General features: G+C 44.2%; 2 protein-coding genes across 9 annotated transcripts in view; both read left to right on the top strand.

Moving 5' to 3' along the window:
• The window catches only part of NFXL1 (nuclear transcription factor, X-box binding like 1), a 51,810-nt gene extending 44,242 nt beyond the window's left edge, over nucleotides 1-7,568 (top strand). The window contains exons 22-23 of one of the 2 annotated variants that reach the window (XR_012623068.1): nucleotides 924-1,045; nucleotides 4,322-4,408. Coding sequence is in view for 1 of the 2 variants with exons in the window: in XM_074822472.1 (XP_074678573.1) it covers nucleotides 4,322-4,495 (174 nt within the window). In the remaining variant the exon portion in view is untranslated. Of the gene's footprint in view, nucleotides 1-923; nucleotides 1,046-4,321 lie in introns of both variants that reach the window. The other variant, XM_074822472.1, reaches the window with a different exon arrangement.
• Nucleotides 7,569-10,578: 3,010 nt separating this feature from the next.
• Nucleotides 10,579-27,490, top strand: part of CORIN (corin, serine peptidase) — a 174,111-nt gene continuing 157,199 nt past the window's right edge. For 6 of the 7 annotated variants that reach the window (XR_012623065.1, XM_074822462.1, XM_074822460.1 and 3 more), the window contains exon 1: nucleotides 10,579-10,742. Coding sequence is in view for 5 of the 7 variants with exons in the window: in XM_074822462.1 (XP_074678563.1) it covers nucleotides 10,668-10,742 (75 nt within the window). In the remaining 2 variants the exon portion in view is untranslated. Of the gene's footprint in view, nucleotides 10,743-11,061; nucleotides 11,167-27,490 lie in introns of those variants that run through there. The other variant, XM_074822461.1, reaches the window with a different exon arrangement.

The raw sequence follows: 27,490 nt of genomic DNA, 5'->3' as shown, positions 1-27,490 counted from the left end.
CCAAATCATAGTTTTAAGTCCATTGTGTGCTCTCTGACTCAATCCTTTTACTCAGTTACACAACAGTTGTGTATTAGGTTATACTTGTGTTTTCACCTGCGTGTCACACTCTTTATTACAGAGCACTGGCTCACTCCCTGCTTGAAAGGGGGTGTGGGAGGCTTACTCACAGACCCAGTCCTCTTGTACCATTCTCCCAATCTCATTAGGATACGCAGTTTCTCTGTGGGTCAAAACTTCTGTTATGCATACTTCAATTAATTGCCTAGAGACTTTATTTATGAAAGCGTTACATCTACCAACCAGTGCTCTAGCAAGGCCTGCTTTTGTTTTTCAAAGGGGAGTATGTCTACTTATCATGCAGGAAAAGCATGCAGTTCTGTACCTCTTGTCCAGGGGACCAGGCACTGTTTTGTGATCATATAGTGTTTATTGTTCCATTCACGCCTCACCTGTCTACAATGTTGATCACATATTCTGTCATACAACTCACAGACAGTTTATCTAATCTTCTTGTTCTCTAAGTTGACCTTGGAAATGTTAGTTCAGGTACGTAGGTCAGGAAGCATAGCTTGTGTACAGATGTTTAACGTTTTGTTAGGCAGAGGTAATCTGTAGCTGATGGTTCTGCAAGAGAAGCATTGAAGTGTACTAATGGACATTTACACATATAAAGAACATGCTTACAATTCTAGAGCTAGAAATTCAAATTTGCTGGTGTTTGTATTACACTAATTGTGTTTTCACACATTCCAGAAGGCATCCCAGTTACTACTGATTTCTGCCTCAAAATCACTTATAGTCCCTCTAGTAAAGTCTCAGTAATGAGACTCCTCTGAAACTGTAGCAGATTCACTCCATCAGCATAGTGTGCAACATTATTTTTGTCTTGATTTTTCAGCAGTGATTGTTTCTCTCTGCAGTCACACCACCGTTGCTTTCCACTTGCACATTCACCGAAGTCTCACAGTTAACAGTCCAGCACTGTGCAATATATGGCAAGTCCTTTCGAGAAAAAAGTGCAATATATGACAACTGCTTCTGTGTATGTATTTTGTGATGGATGCAGCTTCAGGGGTAGAAGACTTCACCTATATATAATAAAATCTATTAAAAGTTAATTAAGAGTGGCCAGTAATACAGCACAATAGCAAACAGTAAGGCAACAACAGTAAAAAAAAATAGGACAACAGTAACTAATAAATAGGCTCTAGAATTGTACACAAGTACTAACTTTAGCTACTGCAGGCTTTTATCTAAAATTGATTCCCTTCTGATTTGATCTCATAATCTGCCATCTGGTGATGCAAATTGGAGGACATCACTATCATAGGTGTTGGGTCACATTAAGAGTATATATTCATTGAGTATACTCCCTTTTGAGAAAAGTTTGCATCTTGTACCACCTTCCTGATCTCACTAGCACATTTTTATATAGACAGTTCATCTGTTAGCTTCTTGAAACCTGTTTTGATTAATACTTCATTAAACCCTTTATATACAAACTAATTAGTGCTTTGATAAGTCTGCACATTTATATTTGTATTTGCTATATTTGGTAGCAGCTTCTGCTAATATCATTTACAGATGGAATCGCTTGTTTCTTAGTGGAAGGGAGGCTGTTTGGTTAGGCTTCTCCTCATGGCCCTAGCAGCCAAAGCTTTCTCTCTGCATCTAATCCAGAGGCACCCTGTGAGGCCAGGGTTCTCACAATTGCTAGAGGTGGAAAAAAGACGAGTACTTTGATTATTTAATAATTCAGACCAAGCTCTCTCTCAGTCCCACTCAACTGTAAAAGATTTGATTAAATTTTTGAGCTAACTGGTAATAGTCAAGAGTTTCAATACTGAAAGTTGAGATCTCAAACCTGAATTCTAATTTAATGAGTGTTATGAAAGATTTTGTTTCCTTTTTTCTTAGAAAATTTTTTTAACAGCTCCTTAGAAATTACAAAAGTCAAATGCTTCCCCCCCACCCTCAATACAAGACCTGCAATTTTAGGATACTCTTTGTGTCTTTATAGTCACTGTTATTTGCATTCATTTAGCTACATTTCCCCATGGGGCCGCTACTCCTTCCAGTGCAGGAAGAATATAGAGAATAACGCATGAAGGAGCAAAATCTAGTACCTGAGCAATACTAGATATTATCTGACATCAAATTATTTTGAGTATACAGTTTAAATAAATGCATTTTATTTTACTTTTAATACATCTGTACACGCAGTTAGGTTCTTAATCTAAATAAAAAGCTTGAGCCTGTTTTGCTTGGAAAATTAAGGTAGTTTGAAGACTGGGCACAACCATTACTTTATTGTTCAGAGATCACTGAGGTGACACTTTGGGAACAATGACAGTTATATAAAATCTGTAGGTAGCTTTTTAAGGGTAGCGATGGCTTCTTTCTCGTATTCTGTGCCCGAATCCTTTTTCATTCTGTGTTTTGTTTTTTATCATGTACTTATTTTTAGCTGGGTTTTTATAAAGATCACTAGGAAGGCAATTCAGTACCTGTTATATAATTGTTCAAGCCCTATATTTTAATTCAGATTACTGCAATTCATGGAGCACTCTGCTTTTAAAACTTACAGATCACAAGTATATAATAACTGTAGGAGCCCCCAGTTTTATGTAGTGTCTGTGTAAAATGAAATACTGCCATATTATCTATAAAACCTTAAGAACTTTGAATTTGCCTCCAGATACTAGATTTCGAAAAAGTTTCATTAAAATACTTCGCTTTTCTAAAGGAGGATTAGCCAGTTGAAAGTAATCTTGTTTCAAATAGCAGACTGTGGAACTTTGTCAGAACTTTCCTCCCATATTGTCAGAGAAGTGCCAACAATTTCTGCCTTTATTAGGTACAAAGGAATAGACATCAAAATGGGTCTCTTTCTCCCTCTAACAGTGGTATCTGGCACAAGAAGGGAAGTAAGATCCGCTTTGTGAAACTCTGACAAATATTTGCTGTCAGTAGAGGAAGACCAGACATCAGGCAATCTTGAGTTCCAAAGGAAAATTATATTTACTGGACTACTTCTCTGCCCATTTCCCAAAACAGTCTTATTCTTGTTTCTTTAATGCACCTACCTTATTGTCTTAGTCCCTCTCTTCCTGGCAGCACTGCAATAGCAGTCATGTAGATTTATTTGCTGTCATGGCCAGGCTTTGTCTCTGTTCACTGTCCATGTTTCCTCTGCTTCAGCTCAGTCTTGTGCCTTTTGCCCAGCGTGTCCCGGCTTGCTGCATTCTGCTGCTCCCATCTCTCTCTTCTTTCAGTTCATGTGGTCTCTCTGCTTCCTAGCAACTTGTCCCATGTTTTCTCTAGTAGCTGACAACTCTACCCAAAAATCCAGATTATCATCAGACCTTTTCTGGTTTTAGCCTGTCTCACCTCTCCCTTAGAGCATCTTTTCTGATTTTCCTAGCAATTAGGTGGCTCCTCATTGGAGTCTCATGCCAGTCTTACACTTTTTGTTCCAGGCTGCCTGATTCCGATTTTATTTCAGCTTTGTACCCTAAAACGAATTTTGTCTGTATTCTCTTGATACGCTTTTAAAAAGATGTGGAGGGGGATGAGGAACAGAGATCAGAGGATCCTACTGTTCATTCCAGACATCACCCTGAAACTGCAGTTCTGGGTGGAAGCTTGGCATTCTTATTTTTTCCAGTGACTTTGCTTCATTTCTGGGCCTAAGGGTGTGTGCTTTCTTTTGAAGGATGCTATGTACCTACTACAGTCATGAGTGACTAAGTGTTAAGTTATACACTTAACAAATGGAATCTTTTTGTGCATGTCTAAGATTATAGCTATTAATCTAAAATTTAGCTGAACATGTAAAATATAAAGATTGAAGAACAGATGATAGATTTTTATTAATTTATTTTTAGCAGAGAGCACATCCTTATGGGGGGGAGGTCTTTGAAGATTTCAGCCTATGCTTTTATATATGTTATTGTAATAGCTAAAATACTTATGAGTGCTTTTCTTTAATAGTAGAAATAATGTATTTTTAACATATTTCATGGAAATAACAATCTCATTTTGGCTTAACATACTCAGCCTGAGTTAAAAATCTAACGTAAAACTTCAGTTGGTTGCGTTTTTGGCAATGTTTTTTATAGGAAACTAAACAATGGTTTAATACTTGGAAGTGAAGTGGAATATAGTGCTACCATCTCATCTGTAAGAGATGTGTAACTTCCATTGGCTGCCAGTTATTTTTATGAATTGGTTTCTGGGAATGTTATTTAAAATCTGAGCATTTCCTTGTTTTTAATTCTGACACAAATGTCAGCTACTTCTGGTTTTCTTCATCTAGGCTGAATTGGAAGCTTTTGAAAACAGATTAAAAGGGCGAAGAAAGAATAAGAGAAGAAAGGATGAAGTAGAAGTTGAACAATCATCGTGGCAAAAATACAAGAACCTCATTATGCTGCCAGTGTTTGGAGTTGCTGTTGTGATGGTCGCATGGCTCATGGTCTACAATGACTGACACAGCTCAATATTTAAATATACCTCAGTTGGGCTTTAGGTAGCTATTATTCCTAGAATGTTAGTCCATGTGTAACAGAACTTAATATGCATAGGTTATGTATGTACACTATTTGCCAAGAAAAGTGCAGAGAAGGGAAGAAATGTCTCCTATTGTGTTACTACATTCACAGCACAAAACTGCGTTTCCAGACACCAAAAGTAGTAGTAGATCTTAGTCTACACTGAAGTACTGATAGAATTGGTCTGACCGAGACCTGTTAACATCTCTTCTATTAATATATTGTGTTACTTTTCCTTGTCTCCATTTCATAATATTAAAAATAGCTTAGTATAAAATGTTTTATTGAATATTTGTTTCCTGTGAAAACAACTTAGTGGTTTATTGAAGATTAGTATTCTTATGCTAGTCTTTATGTTGTATCACACAATATTTTCTGTGCTTCATGTCAGTTTTAATTATAAAAACTAATGGGGAACTCCAGATCACTTAGGCTTGAATATTCTGGGGCTTCGTATCAGAACTTTGTTCAGAGAAAGAACATGTGAACTGTCTTTCAAGTCAACTGTATCACAAACAATAAAATGGGCCCCCTTACAGACTGTTTCTTTTGTGGTGGTTGTTTCCTCAAAATCAAACCAACTGAAGACTTCATTTAGTGGACAGATGCATATGCTGAACATGGATGTGAAGTAGTTTCAGGGTACAAGGATGTGTTCTCATCTCTGCCCCCATCGCCAACAGCAGAAAAGCAATTTGAAATTGAACTTAGGGCATCACTTGACTATTTGTATAGATGAATGTCACGTTTGAATATTTGCATATGTGCAAAACCATAACTGAATAGCGTAACAATACAGTTATATGTTATGAAGCCATCTGGACAGTGCTTGCTAATCATGTAAAAACTGTCAAGCTAATCTTTTAAATGTTTAAATATTTTTCTTACTGACAGTTCAGAATACCTTGCTTTTGGGATATCATTGGCTTGTAGAACTGAAAGGTTTACACAGCTTCAGGATTATTAGAGAAGCTACGCTGCCTCAGCTGAGGGACTGCAAGTTAAATTCAGGAGCAGGGGGAATCAGAAAACTGAATTTTTAAATCTGCTGGAAATTTTATGCTGATCCTTGAGCATTGTGGGTAACTGAAAAGTGCTTGCAAGATCCTGTAAAAGAGGTTCAAAGCCAAAGGGCATTAGGTTGCCCTTGTAATTCAGGCGTATAATTTCATCACAAATCCTGCAAAAGCAGTGGGACCATTTCTGTGGATTAGTAGAGAAGACTGTGGTTTGGTTGAAAGCTCTTTTGGTTGATTTTGGCCCACTTGTAAAGGGACCCAGTATTTATTTGATGTGATACCCAATTTTAATTATGGTTCAGCAGCAGAAAAAAATAGAAAAGCTGCAAAAGGCAATAATTTTTAGATTGCATAGACTGACAAAGTAAGGAGAAAATCACTTTTCAATTTTTTCACCTAAGTTTGGGGAAAAGAGAGATAAGCAAAACTTGGCAATATTTAGCATGAAATGTTGCTATTTGATACTATTTTATGGTTTTTTTAAAACTGATTTCTAGAAATGCATACTACTTCTGTCATGATGTGTCAGGCCATTAGTATGTGAAGTTGTAGGTTAATTAAAATTACACTAGGCAGTCATAGTTGTATCTCTGTTGAATTCTCTTATTTTCTAGTTTAAGGAATAAAGTGTTTTCCATAGTGTTAATTTAACTCTCTTCTATAATGTTAATGCCTGGAAGATAATTCCATATATAAGTGGTGGTTTTTAACCAAGTGAGGTGATGCTATTATGTGACAGCTTATGCCAGTAACTCTTCTGGCACAGAGAAAAAGAGGGATTTTTGTTCAGCTAAAGAAAACATGATGTATTGTCCAGAAATACAAAAAGATACCTTTATAGCTGAAATATGCAGATCAACATGAATGAGACCATTGTGGAAACAGCTTTATCTTACATGACTATAACTAATTTTTCTATTTACTGCTAGCTTTTTCTTTAAAACATGTACAATGGAAAGTTTATCCTTGCCTCTACAGCAAAGAGAACAACTCTCTACAGAGGTATAAAAATGAACTGTACTTGAGTTACATGTTTGAAGTAGTTCTTAGTGTTCTTTTCTGCGTATTTTGCTGTATTTGTGGAAAATATTGGAGAGGAAAAGACTTGTTTCTCATTGATCATCTTTATTATAATAAGAAATCACTCTAATCTTCAAAAATTGATTCCATTCATACAAATGTGTGTATGAGTAGGCATATTCCCTTTCTTAAAGGATTTGTATCTCCTGAACCTTGCATATGTGAGACATACCTATTTTTGAAATTTCATTCAAAATAGTTCTGTATATCTTATCCAACCATCTGAGTCATTTGCACTCTGTTGGTCTGCCTGCTGAACCAGATACTTGTTTCTTGGCATAAAAGAAGTGTGGGGGTTCAAGCAATCTGCAGTTTAATAAATTACTGGTTTCTATCTGGTTTTTAAAATTATTTTTACAGTTTTTTTTTTACCTTTTTTTTGGTTGGAGCTGCATGTTGCAAGCATGACAACCTTTGAAGTAAAAGGTACAGATAAAATCATTTGTTACTCATTACAAATGAAAGATGGTAATTTTAGAGAGGAAATACTGAACTGAAGGTAGGGTTTTTTTCAGAAACTGAAATGCAATGTACTGTTACATAATACAGTGAGCAGATATTTTTAATGTTAATAGTTTAGGAAAAAAATGCATATTGGTAAGTATACAGTCAACCAAATTTTATAATCTGACCTGTTGCTGAAGGGAAGTTACATAGAGAGAGAAGCCTGGTCATAAGGATACTTAGCGTGCAGAATATTTATCTATGTGTAAAATGAAAAAAACTTCGGGAGGCTTTTCCTACTTCAGAATGCATTCTGGTGAACATTCATTTTTCTGCTGAACCAAGGTGCTTACAGGTTGTCAGTATATTTTGGGTTGGAAACTCCTTGGACAAGTTTGTTCCCTGTAACAAAGCCATTGTGTGTGTTAATGTAAAAAAACAAGTCAGACAATAAACGCATCAAAAACAACTCGAAAAATTGTTTGTTCTCAAGGACTGGTGCCATAAAGCCGCAAACTTCTCCTGGGTAATGACGACTGACATACTGCAGGGGAAGTTTTAGGCATGCTTTTTGTTCCCTTCTCTGGCAGCAGTAGCTCTTACTGCTCAGATTAATGCTGGAGTTACGTAATCGCGTTCCTTCATGTTACTGCTCTGACAAAACTGCGAGAATGGGTTGGGGAAGGAGATTAAGATGAAGCAAATGGGAATGGATTTTAGTAGATGATTTTTTTTTTTTTTTGCCTCGTATGGGGAAACAGCTGATTATTATTAGATATTTGTCCTGACCTTAACTACTAGAGAAGGAAATGTTACTATGCAGATAGCACCAAAATTTTTTCATAAAAGCTTCTGTGTTTGATTGTGGCTTTAAAGCACTGAGCTCTGAGTTTATAATCTCAGTAGTTCTGGCTCTAAAGCCTGTCTACTATATGCCAGCTTTTCCGAGCGCGGTGAGCCAGTGTGTTGGGGGCTTAGAGTACAGAGATGCTTGGTCTGAAGGACGTTCCTGTGCCAGGCACTGGAAGCTTAATGTGTGTGGTGGCTGCTCTCTGGTGCATGCTTTAGGGTGGAGTGTTCTTGTGTGGACACTCCGTGGGCAACCCTGTCCTCAGTTTCATTTAGTTCAGGCATCCCTCTTCTGCACTGATTTTTGTCCCATTACCAGTCATTATCTGTGGGTATTTAAGTTGTTCCCTTTTCTTGCTTCGTGAATATAAATTTGTATTTGTGTCTGCCCTTATTCAATTAAATCAGTCGATCACTGTGAAGAATTAAAATGAAGATACTGTAGTGGTCTGTATTTAGTAGGAAGGGAAATGCAGGGGAAAAAATAAGGAAAAATCAAATGAAGTCATATTTGTTATAAGATGATGAGACATGCTTGGTTCTTTCCACTAATGGTTACATGTTAATGAGTTATTTGGACTCTGCATTAAAATGTTTATGTGCCATGCTACCAGAAACTAGGGATTAGCGGTTCAATATGAGCTCTATGATATATTAAAGTCAGTCATAAGGTAGGCTAAATGGCAGCTCTCTAGAAATAAGTCATACTTTGAGGGAACTGTGGCTTAATTATCTAAATAATTGTTTCTCATGCAGTGATTTCCATAAAATTGCCAACAAAACCAGAACTCAACTTAGGCTTTCTCTGTGTGTTCTACACTGTGGCTGAATCTTGTCATTGTGAAACTGCAATTTGAATGGCTCCCCCACTTGAGGAAATTAGTATGAGACGAGTCAAAACTGGTTTGGGGTTTGGAATTCAGAGTTCTACTACTGAGGAGAAGCCATCCTCCATCCAAGGCCAGGCTGGCTTTGCAGTCTGAGCCATGTACTGCTCCTCTCAGATTTCAGTTTTCAGTTGTAATTTTTGACAGGGCTAACTAATCTCTAAAATACTGGGATAAGTATAATAATAACTATGCTTTCTCTTTTTATCAGCATTACAGCACAAGCTGTTGTTTCATATTAAGCAGTGTGAAGATTTTGCATAAATGCTCTTGCTTCTGTCTGTTTCCATGCTTTTCTTATTATTTGTGCAATTGTTTTAAAACCAAGAGAGTGCTTTCCTCTAGAGGGGACTTTGTTTGGCTGGGTAAAAAAAATGCAGGTCTGAGTACCAGGAGCAGGAGTTACCTCTGTACAACGGCGCTGCGGAAGCACAGAGCGCCGGGTGTCTGCACCATAAAGTTTGCACACAATCAGAAAGTGACAAGACCTAAAGCCAAAGGTACAGAAATAAAGATATCTGAGAAAGAAGGTGGAAAAAAGTTATGTTTGTCTTGGACATATATAATCATCCCCCCTGCTAGGTAGCCCAGAGTGGTGACCAGGGATAGAAACCATATTCATGTCGAGGTGCTGGCTCACATTTTTGGGTGTTTTCTGACTCACCTTTTGAATGACAGCGTTTCAGAAGCGCTAAACGCTGCACAGTGAAAACAGCCCCCCTCGGCTCCCCGGTGCTTGGGGCCGGTCCCGGCAGGGGACAGGTGCAGCGTCCCCGGCCGCCGCTTCCTCCCACGGCGGGGACGGGGCAGGGCAGCCGCGCCTGGCCCCCGGGGGGCTGCGACCGGAGCCTCACAGCGGGGAAGGAGCTGGAGAAACCTGTCACCGGCTCCGGGAGAGCTTCCTCCCGCCGGAGCCCTTTTCCCTCCGGTTCTGCTGGGGCGGCGGCAGCGCCCGGCGCCGCTTTCAGCCCCTTTTCTGGAGCGCAGGAGGATCGGCCGGGGCCAGGCGAGTCACTGCGCTACGGGGGAAGCGCTGCACTCCCTGGGGGCGCGAAACTTTCTCACCCTGGGGTGAAGCGAAAGCCGCTGCATGACCGTAACGTAAAATAAAGAGCATCCAGGAGGCGGGCGGGTCCTCCGGCGCCCGGGAACGGCGGAAGGATGGACCCAGGAGCCAGCCCCGGCATCGCCACCCCGGCTCTGAGCTCCGCGCTCCGACGGGGCGGGCGGGGGAGCCGGGTGCCCCTGCGCTGGACCGGCTTCGGGTCGCTCCGGCCGCGGGGTCAGCTCGGCGGCAGCCCCGGGCCCTGCGGGGGCAGCCCCGAGCTCTCGCCCGCGGCAGGGCCCCGGCGAGCCGAGGTGAGGGGTGCGAGGGGCCAGCTCCGCGGGTTGCCGCCGCGCACATCGTCCCCGGCTCGGGCTTGTCTGGCCACCTGAAGCCCTTCGCGGCGTGAGGAGACGTCGGTTATCGGCGGGGGGGGGGGGGGGGGGGGGGGGGGGGCTCGCAAAGGCTGTGTCCACTTCACCCGCCCCCCCCGGGGGATGGCTTTAGGGCGAAATTAGCAAGTGGGCTGTCCCTTCTCTTGTCCCCAAGGGGTAGAGCCTGGTGCGCAAAAGGGGTGGGGATGTGGCGGCTTTCTTGCGGAGGTTTATTATTATTGGGTGGAGGAGGGGGGAGGGGGAGTCTGCCGAGCAGACAAAATGCGGAGCCCCCCCCCGCCCCGCAAGTGTGTATGTGCGGGAGGCGGGCGGCCGCGGCTCGGCAGAGACCAAGGTAGAAAAAGGGCGTGGGGGGGCGGCTAAAGCGGAGAGGGCTCAGCAGCGGCCGGAGCATGCACTCCATGCAACAGTTCCCTGCCCTGCCTGCGGAGGAGGAGCGCTACCGGCAGGTCCTCTCCGCCAGCCGGGTAAGGCGAGCCCGAGGAGCTCCCCGCCGCGCGTGGGGCCGCCTGGGGGCCACGGGGCGGCCGCTTCCGCCGACCCCCGGGGTGCGGGGCGGCGTGCTCAGGGGAACACCTCCGACCGCCGCCGGGTGCCGGGGGTGGCGGCCGGGAGGAGGGGAGCGCGGCCGCCGGTCCGGCAGGGAATCCGCGTGCGCGGAGCGGCAGGTTGCTGGGGCGAGCCCTGCTCCCAGCCCTGCCATCCGCCGTAGCGAGAGCGGGCCCGTGGCTCGCCCGCGGGGACGGTGCTGTGTCCCGGGGCGGCCGGGGGCGGGTGGCCACCCGCACCCGACCTGCCGCGGTGGAGCCGTCCCGGAGCGCTCCCGTGGCGGAACTTGCGCGGCGGTGCGGGAGAAGCGCGGGACGGCCGCGTTAGAGGCGCAGGATGTAGGTGAGTCGCAGTTAACAACCGGTCGGTCATTGTTTGCGCTTCGCCAAGGGCTTAGCGGCGCCCGCTCCCCGCTCCCTCGCAGTCAGCGGCGCTGAGGTGCCTGTTACTCGCTCTGGCGCCGGGAGGAGCGGGGGGCAGTTGCGCCGAGCCCGACGGCAACAGGGCCGGCCGGGGTTTGCGAGAGCGAAGTTTGGGCTTGACCCGCGGCAGGACGGCCGTGGCAGCTCCACCGGCGGCCGGGCTCCCGGGGAGTTCATGCACCGTGACCTCGTCCCCGGCGCGGTAGCTGTCTCCGGCAGCGGCGAGGGCTGGCGGCGCCGGCCCGTCGGATGGGCCCCGGGGTCGGGCGGGGGGACTCCTTGCCCCTCCTTTTCCCCCGTCCCACGGCTGTCCGGCGGGATGGTATCGCTGGCCGCCGCCACCCACGGGAGGTGGTCGTCCCGTGGAGGGTCACGGAGGGGGGCAGTTAATCCTTCCAGGGAGAAGCAGAATACCCGGGTGGCTGCTAGTGCCCGAAGGGGATAGTGCGGGTGTTCCCGGCCTCCCAGCGCCCCCCTGCGAGACAGGGGACGGGGGAGACGCTTTTTTCCCCTGTGGAGAGGCTGCGGGAGGGGGCGCGGGACCAGGTACGAGGCGCTAGCGCGACCCTGCAGGGCCAGCTCCCCCCGTCCGCCCTCCCCTCCCCTCCCCTCCCCTGGCCGGAGCAGGTGCCGCCGCGGTGGCCCCGGTGCGGCTGGCGCTGCCGGAGCGGAGGGGAGGCACGGCGGGGCGGCCGGGGGCAGCGCTCCCGGTGGCGGTGCGGAGCCCTGCGGCGGGCGGGCGGCGCGGGGGCGCGCAGGAGCGCTGAGCTGCTGCCGGAGCGCTCGGAGAGGGGGCGCGGAGCTTCCGCGCTGCCGCACCGGTCCGTGCGCCGCCCAAGTGGCACGGCAGCGGGTTTGACAGGTGTGTAAATACGGCAGTGCGCCTCGGTGGTACCGTTGCTTCACTTGATTTATAATGCAGAATCCTTGGACGCATTTCATGGCAGACGATTAATTAATTAACCTTTAGTTTAAATTATTGGCAGTCTGGCTGAGATGGTGAGATTCTTAAGTGAAATCAAATATCTAGAGCTTTTAATGCATTCACGGGGTCTCTTGGGAAGGTTTAGCTTTCAGCGGTAAAAATATGGGAATGGATTTTTCCATATGGCCATTTACACCCTTCCTGTGTTCCTAAAAGATGGACCAGTCAGCAGGACTAAACTGTAATTCTTTAGTTTTGTTTTTGTAATGGATGCCTTAATTGGAGACCTCTGTTACAAGCTTCTCAGGTACTGCGGCACAGACGGCGTTGAATTCCTGTGTCACTGCGGTAATCCAGACAACTATAAAGGAATAATACAAGGAATCGTAGAAGCACTCTGCTTACGTGTCTCTGGTTACATCTCCCAAGTGTCTTGGCCATCAGGGTGCTGTAGGAAGCGGAGGGCTCCTGTGGGGCACAGGGGAATCGCCAACAATGTCCAAACCTCCTTCAGAAAGGAAACGCTCCTGATTTTTTCTCTCCCCTCCATCAGCCATTTATGGGGTACCCCAACAGCCGGGATTTTCTGCCCGTGGGGAAGCCTGGCCCTTCAGCCTGGCGTGTAACCGCCACCCAGCACACGTTGCTAGCGAGGGCACCAGTACTCGTTTTCCTGAGGAGGCTCTTGGGGTGGTCAGCCAGGCAGCACTGCTCGTGTGCCCCGATCCAAGGAGTCTGCTTGTGCCCTGTTAGTATCCGATGGGACCATCAGGACAAAACATTGGTTTTCCTCAGTCTTTGAGAGCTGGGACTATAAGATACTGAAGAAAGCACTCACTTCTTCTCCAGAAATCTTTGCTGGCACTCGACTGTGTGCCTGTGGTAGGTAACTTGAGTGCGCAGTGAATCAAAAGTATAAGATGGTTTGAAATGTGCTGCTGTTAGAGGTGTTCTATAAAATGTGCAATGCACACAGGGCAATTTAATATAGCCGTGTTATTGTTTAGCTGTTAATTATGTACTAGATGATGTCTACAGATACAAATGAAAGCCAGGACTGTTAACAGTGCCAGTAATTATTTAAAAATACAGGTTTACCTGAATGCCTGAATGTAGGAGCTGCTTTTTTTTTTTTTTTTTTTGCTAAGCTGATGTACATGTTTGGGTCTTAGCGCTGTGCTCCCTCGAGGAACATTACTGTCCTGCCATTATGCTAAGGCCATGTATTGCCAGACACATAATTTCTTGTCATTACTTGCATGGCCAAGTGAGGAGTGTGGGCAGAGGCTGGGGTGGATAAACATCCCCACAGAAATCTCATTTACCAGAAGTTCCTTCCAAGAGAAGGCGGAACAGGCAAGGGAACGTTGGGATGGTTGCACCCAGCGAAGAAACCCAGCGGCTCCTACTCTCACCACTACTCAACCGCTCTAACCAGCAAATGCTGAACTCTAAATAAGCCCTTTGGGCACAGCAGGACGACAGTGCTTCCATTGGGCATGGCCTAGTGGCTGTTTGGGCTCTGTGAGCCTTTGCCATGCTGAGGCCCAGCAGATTCAGGCTATCCCAATGCAGCAGGCACAGTGTAAGCACTACAGGCACTTCCTTAAGAGGTGGGAGCTGTGGCTTTGACCCCACCTGGGCTGGGAGACCGTGGGTACCAGGTCATCTGCTTCAGGCTGAGCAGCACACGCTGCGAGGCTCTTGCACACAGCGGCACTACCTCCTGGTGTGGTCAGATTTTAAAAGGTGGCGGCTACTGCTACATCGTGTGGGAAGAGTTGAATCCTGTCAGCGTGTCAGGTATCCTTGGCAGGCGCTTGCAAGGCCAGATGAAGGCCTTGGTTCTGAATGCCAGCCAGGGTTTGGCAGGGGTGGGTGTCAGGCCACTTGCAGCAGGGCAGTTCTAGGCTTGCACATGCAGCCTAGGCCCTTCCAAATGTGGCAGCCAGACACCTCCTGATTTTTAAATGCCTTCAGGATGAAGCAGCTAAGCAGCAGGGCTGGAGGGGGGCAGTCTGATTGCAGTTTGAAATACTGATGTTTCTACTCTGTCCCAGCTTCTTCCCCTATCAAAAAGAAACGGATGTCATCAGTGGCAGGCTGGGTAAGTACAGTTCTCCAGCACCAGGGGAGAAGGGGGGGGTGATAACCTCTTGTGAAGTGGTGAATTGTCACAGTAGGACAAACAAAGCTTAAATCCTCCTGGAAGAGGTCTTCACGCAAAGAACAACCTCTGAAGACAGCGGCCAGACAGGCTCCAGCCTAACTACCCTCCTTGTCTCTGGATTTTTGGTTCTAGTGACCCTCCGCAGTCAATTTTTGTCATGTGAGGGTGTGCAGTTTCATCTGGAACTGTCCTGAGCCTCGGTCTGGGTGCCAGGGCATAAGAGTCCCCCTCCACTTTCTGGGATCTGTAACTGGAGGAGTTAATATGTCTGTGAGGTGGGTCCTCACTTCCTGAGAGGCTGCATGAGGAAAAACGGGGGAAAATGAGGGAAGGAAGAGCATCTGGGCCTTGCCTAGATGGCTTGCCTCTTTGTCTCAGTCGCAGCCTCAGTGTCCTCCGGCCGGCCTGGACTGCCCCCTCTCCCCGGGCCACGAGCAGCAGCGCGGCGGGCAGAGGTGCAGGTTGGGCTGAGAAGCGCAGGTCAAGTCGGGCAGCTTGGCGGGCCACGGTGCTTGGGGTTTCCCCACTGCAGCCACCTTGCCCCGCTGTGCTGAAGGACGGGAAGGGGGGGCTCGTTCGTGGGTGCCTCTTCCAGTTCGCAGCCCTGCGACATAATAATATGATGCCAATCGCATCCCTTCCCTCTGTCCCCCGCCCCTCTATAAATAACTCTTGCTGGGCTGACCTGTCAGATTCCCCCAGCAGAGCAGATCCCCTGACCCGGGCAGCCTGCAGTGGAAAGTCTGAATGTAAAAAATACCGTAGTAAAAATAGAGCAGCCGGGTAGCCCCTCCAGCAGGTCCTAGCGCCGGGGCCCAGTGGCTCTCCGCTGCACCAGCCCTGCCACTGTCGGCTCCCCCCGCGCTATGGGCTCCCCTCGTGCTAACGAACGGCTCTCCTGGTGCGAAGGGCTGCCCTCACGCTAACAGCTTCCCTCACGCCAGTGCTCCCCTCGCGTGAAGGGCTCCCCTCGCGCTCACGGCTCCCGCACACGACACACCTGGCTGTGCCTCCCGCCAGCGCTCAGGCGCGGCCAGCCGGCCTGCACCACCTCGGCACTGCTCAGCGTTCAGAGCTTCCCCCCTGCACCCACATCGATGTGCGCTTTAATACCCTAATGGTGAAGTCTCTTCTCCTTTTTTTTAGCTGTCAGATGGAAGCATAATTCATTTCTGCTATTCTGCTGTGGAACAGATAGTTCCTTTCCAAGTAGTGTTTTTAATTTCAGCTTGTCTTTCTAATCAGCAAACATGAAAGAAATAGGGATAATGGTTTAATATCCTAAATGTAGAAATAATAATGAGACAACAATCAAAAGCTTGCCATTTCAAAAAGAGATGAGAATCTTGCTGCCTCTGATGTCTGAATTAGATTTCATCCTGCGCCTACCTTGTGCAGAAGACTGCTCCCCTGAAGGGGTAGGTTCTCCTCAGCTGTGGTTTCAAGCCACTATAATTGAAAGCAATGCTTGTAATTATTTCTTTATGCATATGCCATTATTTCTGGTTGTTTTACCTGTGAAAACTGAATATCTGGAGGTTAAAGTCAGCATAGATATCAGTTGTCTGACTGCTGCTATGCTTTCTCCTTCTGGTGCATCCCTGTTGCAGTTCCTGGCCCTTGGCACCCACTGGATCATGGATTTCTCTGGGTGTGGTGGTGGGGTGGCTTCAGCTCGCAGCCAAGCACCCGCACGACCGCTTGCTCATCCCCCCACCATCCTGTGGGATGGGGGAGAAAATAGGAAGAACAAGGCTTCTGTGGGTCAAGATAAAGGCTGGGAGATCGCTTGCTGATTACTGTTGTGGGCAAAACAAACTCAACTGAAGGAAATTAGTTTATTACTGTTTAATATAAATATTTGATTACTGATTCAGGTATTGTGAAACAAAAAAAGAAGCAAGTATTAAAGTGCTTGGGGAAAAGACCTCTCCTCCCCCATTCCCAGGCTCAGCTTCACTCCAGACTCCTCTCCTCACCCCTTGATATTGCTGCAGGTGGCACTCAGTCCCTTCAGTGAGCCAATGAGTGGCGCAGGGGAGGACTGTGGTTCTTCTCTGCTGCTCCTTCCTTCTCACTCTTCCTCTGCTCTGGTGTGGATCCTCCATGAGCTACAGTCCTTTTGGGAATGTCTTCTCTGCCATGGAACACCTACTTCTCCTCTGACCTTGGTGTTTGCATTGCTGTTTCTCACTTTTTTCCACTTCTCTGCCCATGTGGTGTTTTTTTCCCTTTCTTAAATATATTTTCACAGGGGCACCACCAACTTGGATGACTGGCTCAGCTGTGTCCTGTGGTACGAAGCCAGCTGGAACTGGCCATGTCCAGCACGGGACAGCCCTTGGTCTCTTCTCATGGAGGCCACCCGTGCAGTCCCCCAACTGCCAACAGCTTGCCACCTACACCCAGCACAGATGCCCATGTTATCAGGGGCAGAATTAGCTAGAAGTGGTGGCCACCTCATCATAGCATCAGCTTGGGAAAATATGTTTGCTCACAACTGACCGAAGTGGCAGTGTCACCTCCATGGCTGTCTGCTCCCCTGTTCCTCTTCTGTGAAATCATGAAGGGATGGAATGGGTCCAGCCATCCTTCAGTTCCTTTTTACCATCTCTTGTCATTAGAATGGAACCCGTGCAGCATCTGCTTCTTTGGGTGCCACACAGTTTATAATTCTCTATTTTTGTTGCTGGTGTTGCCAGCATAAGGTAAATTTTAGTGCATTGCCCTGTAGAAAGGGAAAAGAGGCTGAAAATCAGATACTGCCAGAGCTGCTTTGGAAGGGTGAAGTTTATGCTTTGATGATGCAAGCCCTGCCCCTCATTGCAAAGCATGTTTCCCACAACAGTATGCATTCTCTGGGACCCCAGCATTTGCATACATGCTAAATCAATACCTATTGCTTTTTTTTTTTTTTCAGAGAGAACACAGAAACTGAGGCAGTTTTAAAAAACTTTTCCTCATAGAATAATCCATGGGGAACAGCTCCTGTAAACCTGTGGGAAAGACTGTCAAGTTCATCATTGCAGGTGTTCCTGTAAGCCACTGCTCTTCCTGAATTCCAGGGGTCACTTTTTCTTGCAAAAGAAGCATTTTCTATATTGAACATTTAAGTCACCTTCACCCAGTCCTTAGGGGAAAGGAAGTGAAGGTAGACATGAGTTTCCCTCTTTGGGACTGCATCAGACCACATCTATTCCAAATTCATGTGTCGCATTTCAGAGAGGGTTCAAGATCAGTGGATGGTGCTCATGCTTTGGGACTGGCTGGTTGGTGATTGTCAAGGTCTGTCTTTCCCTTCCTCTCTTCCTCAAACCTGTAACACTCGGTTCTGCCATATACAGAACCTAGTGTTTTAAAAACTTATGTGCTAGAATCTTCCACATCTGATCTGTTTGATACCAGAGAGATTTAACTTAGCAGTGATTTAACAGCAATTGCCCAGAGCAATTGCCGTTGCTTGTCACCTCCAAGAGCTTCTAGTTTCAAAATAGCCTATACTGTTGCTCCAGTATTACTGAAAGTTACTTGAGAGCATTTCAGACTCCGGAAGCATTTCCTAGGAAAAGAAACTCGTTTTTATCCCTTGCTGCCTCTGAATGAAGCAGTAAGAAATCACTTACGCGCTTCTTGCATTGTTCATCTCCTTGGATTTTAGAAAGCAGTGAGGGCATTCTCTTGGAAATAAAACCACCAGTAGCATTGAGGAGCTTTCCACCCAAGATCTCTCAGACCTGCAGCTCTGCATTCATGTAATAACGCAGCATATATCTGTAATATACAGTTATGTCTCCTCTGGACTTCCACAGGCCAGTGGTGTGACATGGAGATTTTTTCCATTGCTCCTGCTTCCAGTGTCAAATCTTTTGCTGTGTGGATTATTTTGCCTATGTTAAAGTTGTCCCAGAACCAGTGGGACCTGGAGATTATAGAAGCAGTTGTCAGGTTTTCCCCATCCTCCTGCATTTTCACATCTTCAGGAAGAAACACAGACAGCTGAGCCCGCTTTGCCTTAACAGCCTGCGCATTTTTGTCATCATGGAGTGTTGAGGGACAGACACTGCTGAGAGACAGCTCATTGTTTGAAAGATGCTAGTTCTGTGCAAGCATGAATATTGTTCTCATGGATAATATCTCTGAAAGAGTATCAGGAACTGTAGAGTAAGTAACTATCTTTTTATCCCCCTTGCTATCATTGTAGCCACCATGTAACAAAAGAATTAAGTAGTAAATGCCTTTTTGAAGCTTGGTTTGTCCCTGATCGGCCATTTTAAAGGTGTAAGTTTAAATAATTTGTAGTGCGGGTAGACAAGGCTGGAAAGGAAGTCTGAAATTACAATTGAATGTGTTTAGAAGTTATTAACAATTCTCCTTTTCCCTATAAAGTCAGAGTATATGGAATAGTGTTGATAGTGGTCTGGAAGGGCTAGGAACCCAGATGGCTTCCATTTGCTTTTTCCTCATCATTGATAGGATTATTATGTGACTCTTGGAGATTTCCAAAGAAAATGCGAATGGGAGGAAAGCTGGCATCTGTTCTAGGGATGACAATTAAATTGAATAGTCCTAGCCATAAATGCAGTAGGATTTTTCTTCTTTGACAGAATAATTGATCCAGTTGTTTCAGTGACTTGGAAGTTTTTATGCTACACCTCCTTATGTGATCCATAAAGCTTTGATACTACATCAGAGTCATAGTCAAACACGTACACCATTGTGAGTGCCTTGTTAATCTTGTATTTTCTATATCAGCTTGTTGTTTCATAACTTTGACAGTAATGAATAGGTTTAATCTCTAGTCACCTCTTGAGTTACTTCTGTCAAGATGTCCTACTGAAGCAAAATGTTCTAAGATTTTTCTGGAGATGTTTCTGAACAAAGTGGTATCCTATTGAAAAATGAATGCGTCGCCTCTAATTTTTATAGGTAGCAGGTTATTGACCTGTGAGACATTGTGTAAGTCCCTTTTCATCTTTGGAAAGAGAACAAATAAATATCCAGCTATGCTGAACAGGTGAAGCTTTGCTTTGACTCTAAACCATGTCATTTCCTTTGATTAATATTGCTGCTGCTCTTAGCCTTGGTCCAAGGGTTAGTATCTTTTTATTCACAATTTGGAAAAAAGTAGTGTAAGATTAACATTACATATTCAAATCTAAAATTCTAATTTCTTCAAGGCAGATGTTTATAGTGTAAGAATAATCTATACAATTTAGAGAAAAATGAGTAAGAAGTGCATGAAACATAAGGAGACAGATGCTTCTAAGAAGATTCCTGCTGTTTTTTTAGCTTGCATTCCAGTTTAGCATCCAATTCACATAACTGAAAGCTTCTGATTTTAAATAGGTTAAGTAATTGTATAATCAGCAATGCACATGGCACATATATGATGTTCGGGTCACCTTCAAGTTCAGAAGGCTAAGTCATCTGATTAGGCATTTATAGGGGAAAAAAAAAGGTATGTCCAGTTACGAGGTCTAGTTGCCTTGTGTGGGATGGGGCTTCTGGTGGGATTTCTACGCAGGTGATTGATACACTGAATGGGAGCCACAGGGCAGGCAGGGCTTCTTTTTGTCCATTCTAGTTTTTCAGGCTTGAAAACCGCTTTTAAGAGGAAGTTTTCCTCTAACTGTATCCCTCCACCCCCTCAAAATGTTTTTTCAAGATGTTTTTATTGTCATGAATTAGGCCACTAAGATTTTTGGGGGGGGGGGTTATGGTTTCCAATTTTGCTTTCTGGTTATTGTGGTTTAAGCCCAGAGGGAAACTGAGCACTGGGCAGACTCTTGCTCACTCCTTTCCCCTCAGGGATGGGGAGGAGCAAATAAAACAAAAGGCTCAGGGATCAAGACAAGGACAGAGAGGAGTGACTTACCCATTAGGGCCATGGGCAAAATACAGACTCCACTGAGGAAGAAAAAAAAGAAAATTAATTTGAACACCACCACCACCATCACCACTTAATTTACCAATCAAACAGAGCAGGCCAGTGAGAAATACAATCTTAAAAACACCTTCCCCCCACCCCTCCCTTCCTGGTCTCAGCTTTGTTCCCAATTTCTCTACCTCCCCCCCCCCCCCCCCCCCCGAGTGATGCAGGGGAGCAGGGGATTGGGGGTGCAGTCAGTTCATCACCCGCTATTTCTGCTGCTCCTTCTCCCTCAGGGGAAGGACTCCTCGCATTCCCCTGCTCCAGCATGGGGTCCCTCTCACAGGAGACAGTCCTCCACAAACTCCTCTGATGTGAGTCCTTCTCATGGGCTGCAGTTCTTCACGAACTGCTCCAGTGCGGGTCCCTTCTGCAGGCTGCAGTCCTCCCAGCAACAGACTGCTCCAGCACAGGGTTCCCTCAGAGTCCCAGGACTTCCTCTGGTGCAGCTGGGGTCCTCCCCGGGCTGTAGGTGGGCATCTGCTCCACCAGTGACCTCCACGGGCTGCAGGGGGCAGCCTGCCCTCTCACCACGGGCTGCAGGGGAGTGCCTGCTCTGATGCACCTCCTCCTCCTTTCTTCCACTGACCTCGGTGTTTGCATAGGTATTTCTCTCACAACTCCTCCTCCTCCAGGTTCCCCTTCCTAAATATGTTATCACAGAGGTGTGGCCACTGTAGCTAATTGGCTTGGCCTTGGCTCAAAGGTGAATCCGACTTGGAGCCAGAGGAACTTCTAGAAGCTTCTCAGAGGAGCCACCTCTGTAGCCTCTCTCCCACCAGCAAAACCCTGTCACACGCACAAACCCAACACACTGGTGCTAATGGCTCTTGTGCATACACCTGCTTATTGAATTCCTGCAAAGGGGAACCTGAAGCGAGTACTGTGTTACTCCCCTGCCTGTTGAATTGTGATTCTCAGCAATGTATAGCCAGGGACTTGCCATTACTCTCTGCTTGCTTAGCAAACCCCAATGCAGTGAACATCTGGGTAGTCAGGAAGGCATTAGAGTGGTCTCAGGGTGTGTTCAGAAAAACAGCATGGCACTCCTGAAACTTTCATGAGTAATTTTTGCAAGCGCTAGACACTTAAAGAAAACTAATAACCCCCAAGGCATAAATTCTGCATTAATTAAAGATTAATTTTCCTAGAACACTTTCCCACTGCCTACTGAGGTAGGCTGAATGGATGATCATGTTCTGGTATTGAGATAATGATAACCATAGTCTAGTTCTTAAAATGGATGTCTTCCATAGACACTTCAGTTTTTCAAAAATCTTTGATATTTTCCATATGTTTACTACATCTTGCTCAGTTTATGAGGCATGGCAACATCACACTTCTTTGCCACCAGCTGTTAGTAATAAAGAAGAGAGTTTAGAATTGTAGTAAGTTTGCCATCAGCTGAACTATTTATTAATCCGAATGTTTTTGAAAGTTCAGCAAAGTTCCATTGTAAATATGGGGAGCATCCATTATTGTAGTTTCAAGTTTGCATCAGTGAAATTATAAATAATTGTAAATATGTACAATATATAAGTATATAAACAATTAACATTTATGCCAAAGTGGAATAATTATTCAGCAGCACTTCTTTTGAAAAAGAAAGAGATTCAGACATACTGTTATTGAAGAGGTGATACTGCTGTTCTCTACTAGTGATAAATACCCTTTTTTTCTCCCTCTCTTCTAATTCAGATTTTAACGAGTGATCAGTACTGACCCTATATGATGGCTAAATGGTGTGTCTAATTCTCATTTTAAATGAGGTGGAGAGCAGTTATTGGTATCAGACATGAAATCGAAGAAAATCCTTTCTTTTCCACTTCGGCTCCCTTTCCATGAGATGTCAGTCATAGATCACCTGTAATGGAGAACCAAGGCCAATAGTTTGCGTGTGAATAACTTTCTGATTTTTAAATCAAATCTTCTCAGGGAGACCAATTATTAAATTATTTATTTAGATTTATTTCAGTATCAAATAGATGCTTTTCAAAGTGCCTTTATAATCCACTACGTTGCCAAGATAAAACACTGGAGCCGTTCCCACAAGAACTAGATGAAATGAGAATAAACTCCTCAGAGCTCCAAATCTCCTGGCTGTAGTGCCTACATCTGAGTGACCAACTTATTTCCACCTCCCTCAAAGCCCTCAGAAAGGGAAGAATGAATCATGGAAGAGATGTTGCACCAGGAGCTAGCTCTCTTAAACTGAGCATAAGATCATAACTTGGACCATGGTGACACCACTGGCAGCACAGAATTCATCTGTCATCTTGGATAAAAACAGATTTGGAACTCAGTGTGTCGGTGGCTCTGATAGCTGGTTGTACCTCAGCTAGAAAGTTCAAAGCGAGGGTGGGTTATATCTGAGGGGTCTGCAGTCACGCTGTGTGGACAGCACTGTAGGCATGCTCTAAAGAAGATCTAGCATGGCAGGCAGCAGTGCAGGGTCTCAAACACACAGGTAGCTGGAACACTGTAGTTGTGTTTGGATTTTGTCTCAGCAAATTTACCACTGGCTCTGTCTCAAACTGAATCTGGAACAGCGTCAGAACTGCATCGTCACAGAGCTGTGTGAGACATACCTGAATGTCATCTTGTTTCTTCTGAACTTCTCGTGTATCTTCACAATTTATCAGTTCCAGAGTTGTCTCAGTGGCTCTCAGTTGTCTCAGTAACAAAACTGCTGGCATTTGTCAGGAGTTAAGAACCCCAAATTTGTGCAATAGAAATGAAGGAAAGAATACTTCATCAACATGCATTAGTCTGAATTGGTGACTTCTGGTGATGCCCAGTTTGGATTTTTACTATACTGTGTCTCATGCTGGATTAATAACAGCTTAAAAGGTCACTTGAATAGAAGTGGCCAGTGGGCCTCTATGGTAGCCTGAAAGGCAAAAAAATCACCTTACTTTACACATTGTGTCTTCTGTATACAGAAGAAACATCATTGACAAAGTTATGCTCTACTTACTTTAAGTGAAAATGTAAGTCAGGAAGGTTAAATGTGTTTCAGGTTTCTGCTTCAGCCAAAAGAATCTGGCTGGACATTGCATCTAGCACCAACCAAATAGTTCTTTTGCAAAGATGTGCCCAGCTTTATATGACATGTCCCTTACTGGGATACTGTGTATTTCAGATTAGTATGATGGCTCAATATGTTTATATTTCACTGGTTAAAATAGGGGTAAATCAGAGTATTTTATTTCATGGATGGGAAGGGAGGTCTGGTCATCAAAATGAATTTTGAATGAATTATGTCAGGGTTTTGTAATTTGTCTGAGGATGTGGAATTTCCTGGGAGATGTTACAGGATTACAGTGAACTTGAACTTCAGGAAAACTAGCACATTTCATTGTACAAATAACAATTCATGTGATAATAACACGCTTCTCATGTTTGCTGCCTTGCTGCAAAGGTGGAGGGTTTTTTTCTGCCTTGCTTTATGAAAAGTTTTTTTTCCTCTAAATTGCACTATTTCCTTTCAGAATAACTATGACATTTTTGTTCTTAAATTGGTGTACACTGGAATTCGAGCATTACTTGTATTTGCAGACAAAAGCTACTTAGTATCCAATTTCTTATGCTGCCTTAACATTCATTCTTCAGTTGGTCCATTTCAGTCTGGCTCTCTGATTCCTGTAGCGCTGAAAATGAAAGATAATGCAAAACCTTGTTTTCAATGACTTTTTGCCTGTTCCTGTTTTTAGCATGTGACTTTTCCTATAGCTTTGGAGGATTTATCTTATGCTTACTACTTGTTACAGTGACTATTAAAGCATGGTGTTATATTTTTTGGATGATAAAGTAGTCAAATAGAGGTGCATTGCTGGCTCTCATGTGAACAGGACAGAACTGATAAAAAATGTAGAACATTTGCAGCTTCTGTTACACACTCTAGGCACTTGAATACTGTGAGTCGGTCAAAAGAGGCTGTAAGAATGAGTATGTTTAAATTTCTTTATAGATGCTGTTGTGTATTTAAATATTGACACTTCACATGTTCAGTTTTTGCTCTGTAGCCATGAGAACTGGGAACCATCCTCCCTTACAGGGAAAGGAAAGCTGTAGTGGCTGGTATGGTCATGTGAATCCAGTATCTAGAGCTTTTAAGAGCAGCAGTGAGAGTTGATAAAATCACAGGAGCTGTCAACAGAGCACTGCTTCAACATTAGAAGAGGAACAATATCAAGGATATGAGAAGAACTGCAGATAGTTTTCATAATCTAACATATTTTCCATAGATGAACTATTGCTTGGCTGGGTGGCACATTCCTCAGTGGCATCCTGAGGACTTCTGCAAGGCCACCTGCTTAGTGCCCTCTAATGACATTCTTTCTGCATTTCATGGTAGTACTTGTCTTTCCACTTATTTCCAGCATAAACACTACATCGTACTTCGGTGTATGGTTTGCTCAAGATATTTTGATGGTTCTGATCCCACAGTTGTCTTCTACATTTCTTTGTAGAGACCCATCATGCATAGAAGATACTGACAGTAGGCTGTTAGCCATAATATTTCTTTACTGGGAGAACATCTGTTAGGTTTATGGTGACAACAGCAGGAGATACTTTTGTCAAGTGCTTACACCATGATTCAGGCTGCTTTATAGACTAGTAACTTAGATACTTTGTCTAAAAGGAAAATTGCGTGCTACCATAGACTTTTCACCCATAAATCTTCATGTAATCTGTCATTTCTGTGCTTTAATATGACAGGCATATTATTGAAATGACACCCATGAGATCAAATTCTCCCCACATCTTGCAGAAGATAAGCTGTGAATTTTGGTCCAGTGAATTGTTAGTCTTTCTGTAGTCAGATGGGACTATATTCTTTTTTCCATCGTACTTTCTTCTGCTTCTGTAGTTTGAGAGAATCAACTGTGAGCAGTCTGATCCAGCAGTCGTAGATAAGCCTAGGATTTTTAAAAAATCTGCACTGAAATTAGCTCAGAGTTACTTCACAGTGTATTTCCTTTATTGCAGTCATTACTGAAAGAATGGCACTCGGGTAAGCAGTGGTTAATGGCATTTCGTTAGGGACAGAATTTTTTAGCTGTCAGAAGAAATTATCTGATGTTTTTAAGCATGCTGTATTCTGACTATATTCTCGTTTAATACAAAACCTGATTGCATTGAAAGCAAATTGTTGCCTTAAAGACCACTAACATTTCCTAACTACGGTGCACACAGTATTTAATTAAAAAACATCTTTCTTGAATCACGTTTTCTAACAACACTGGTAGGAAGGGACCTTGCACCACTATTCTTCAATTACTGAGAATATGTTTTGGTCCAGTGCTGTGCTAAACCTATTTTACGCCAAAATCTCCAGCATTTAGGGTTGGTTTCTTTCAGTCTCCCACACGGTTCTGCTTCCAAGTCTTCGTGCCCTTCCCTTGGAAAAGGACATAAATGTGTATCTGCAAGGTACCTCAGTCTTACAGACTTAGAGTGATTCAGAGAAACTATTGACTACAGAGAGAGTTGAGGTAGACTGGTGTCTTATCTTGGCCACTAACCTAGAAGCTTGAAGTGAGTCAAGTGAATAAGCATGTAGCACCCCTCTTTCCTTATACAGGCCCATTTTTCTCTGAAGATTCCATTATTTATACCTTTAGGCCATTATTTATGCCTCTATTCCATTATTTATTAGAACTGAGAGGACAGAGCATGTCTGAAGTTTATGCAGATACTATTGGCATACTAGAACACTTAAAACTGGTGCATATATTCTTTGTGTATTGCAATATTTGGTGGCAAGAGGAAAAGAAACAGGATCAGGGAGTATATAAAGAGTAGGTGTAATGCATTTATGTTTATCTATAGGACACTCTATTAAATACTCATTGATGATATAGGAACCATTAGCACTATCTCTAGTTTTATTTCATATTCATCACAGAATTGGTGTAAAAAACTCATAAATGTTCAAGTGAAGGAAAACTGGCAAAACTGTAAAACTGGAAGAGTTAAGTTTATGCTTGCTGAGTCACCAATGATGATTTTAAATAGGTTTAGTGTTTTTCATAAGGTTTTTTCCTGTAGAGGAGAAAAATACAACATGCTGTTTAGTTGCATATAAATATTTACTTTTCTATTATGCAAAACTGTCAGTTCGTGGTGTTTAGAGAAGCATGTCTTTCACAATCCAACATTCTTTTCTGGAGCAGTCACTGAAAGCAAATTTGGATACAACAGTCCCCTTCAAAATCTGTGGTAATACATTAATGTAAAGATTGCAGTTTATTGTTGCTTTCAGGAGTTGACAAGAAAGAAAATGTTTGAGGTTCTCCTTTAGTATGAACATTTGCCTAAAGTAGCTAGTATCCACAATGCCAATAGACTTTAGAAAAAGTTTCTCACAGAAACAGAGGAACATAAGAAGCTCACTGTTTTCCTTGGCACACATTTAATGTTTCTCCTAGGTTAACTCTGAGGCATCTGTAGAACAGTGGTGGTAACTGCTCTCAGTTATATAGTTGCGCTTGGGATGATTAAGATCTCATGTACCTCCAAATATATTCAATATTACCTCCTCCTCACAAGAAGAGTCAAAAAAATTGATGCTGAACACTGTTTCTGTGTGTTTTCTCAATTCTTTAAGAATACCATTTTGTTGTTTATTGGTAACATAAGTTTTTTACTCCTAAGACAAACTCTTTGTGGAGTCATGGCTAAGCATTTACCTTGTAGACTTGCCTTGCTCAGCATTTACCTTGCATTTACACTGGGTAGAGTTGGGCACTTTTGCCTGGGATTTGCAAGAAGTGCATCTTGATTGGGAGTCACTCCTTTAGGAAAACAAGCTGGATCTTATGTTTGTTTGTCTTGAAGAAACTGGGTCAGCTCCCAAGTGCCCAAATCACTAGGCTGTGTAGTGATGGTCCTGCTTCCTATTATCTGGCCCAGCAGAACTGTGTTCTTTTTTACAGAATATGACTTCAAGGTATGGTGTGCTCTGATTCAGGAGGAGTCTATGTTCAGGTGGTTGTGATACTCTGAGTTGTAGATCTAATTTTAACTGCTTCAGGCTGAAGAGGGAATTGAATTCAACAGCCTCATTTCCTGCAGGAGCACTGTAACCACTGCACTGTTAGAAAGGGCAATTTTATGCCACTTTCCTTTTTTTTTTTTTTTTTCTTTTTGTTTGGGCTATGCTTTCAAAAGCAGTTATGGCAGCTGTGTTTGGGAGATCTGTATTCATAACAGAG

Source organism: Strix aluco, chromosome 4, assembly GCF_031877795.1.
Source record: "Strix aluco isolate bStrAlu1 chromosome 4, bStrAlu1.hap1, whole genome shotgun sequence".
Classification (NCBI taxonomy): domain Eukaryota; kingdom Metazoa; phylum Chordata; class Aves; order Strigiformes; family Strigidae; genus Strix; species Strix aluco.
Note: the sequence above shows the minus strand (reverse complement) of the source record. Positions and strands in the feature narration are given on the sequence as shown.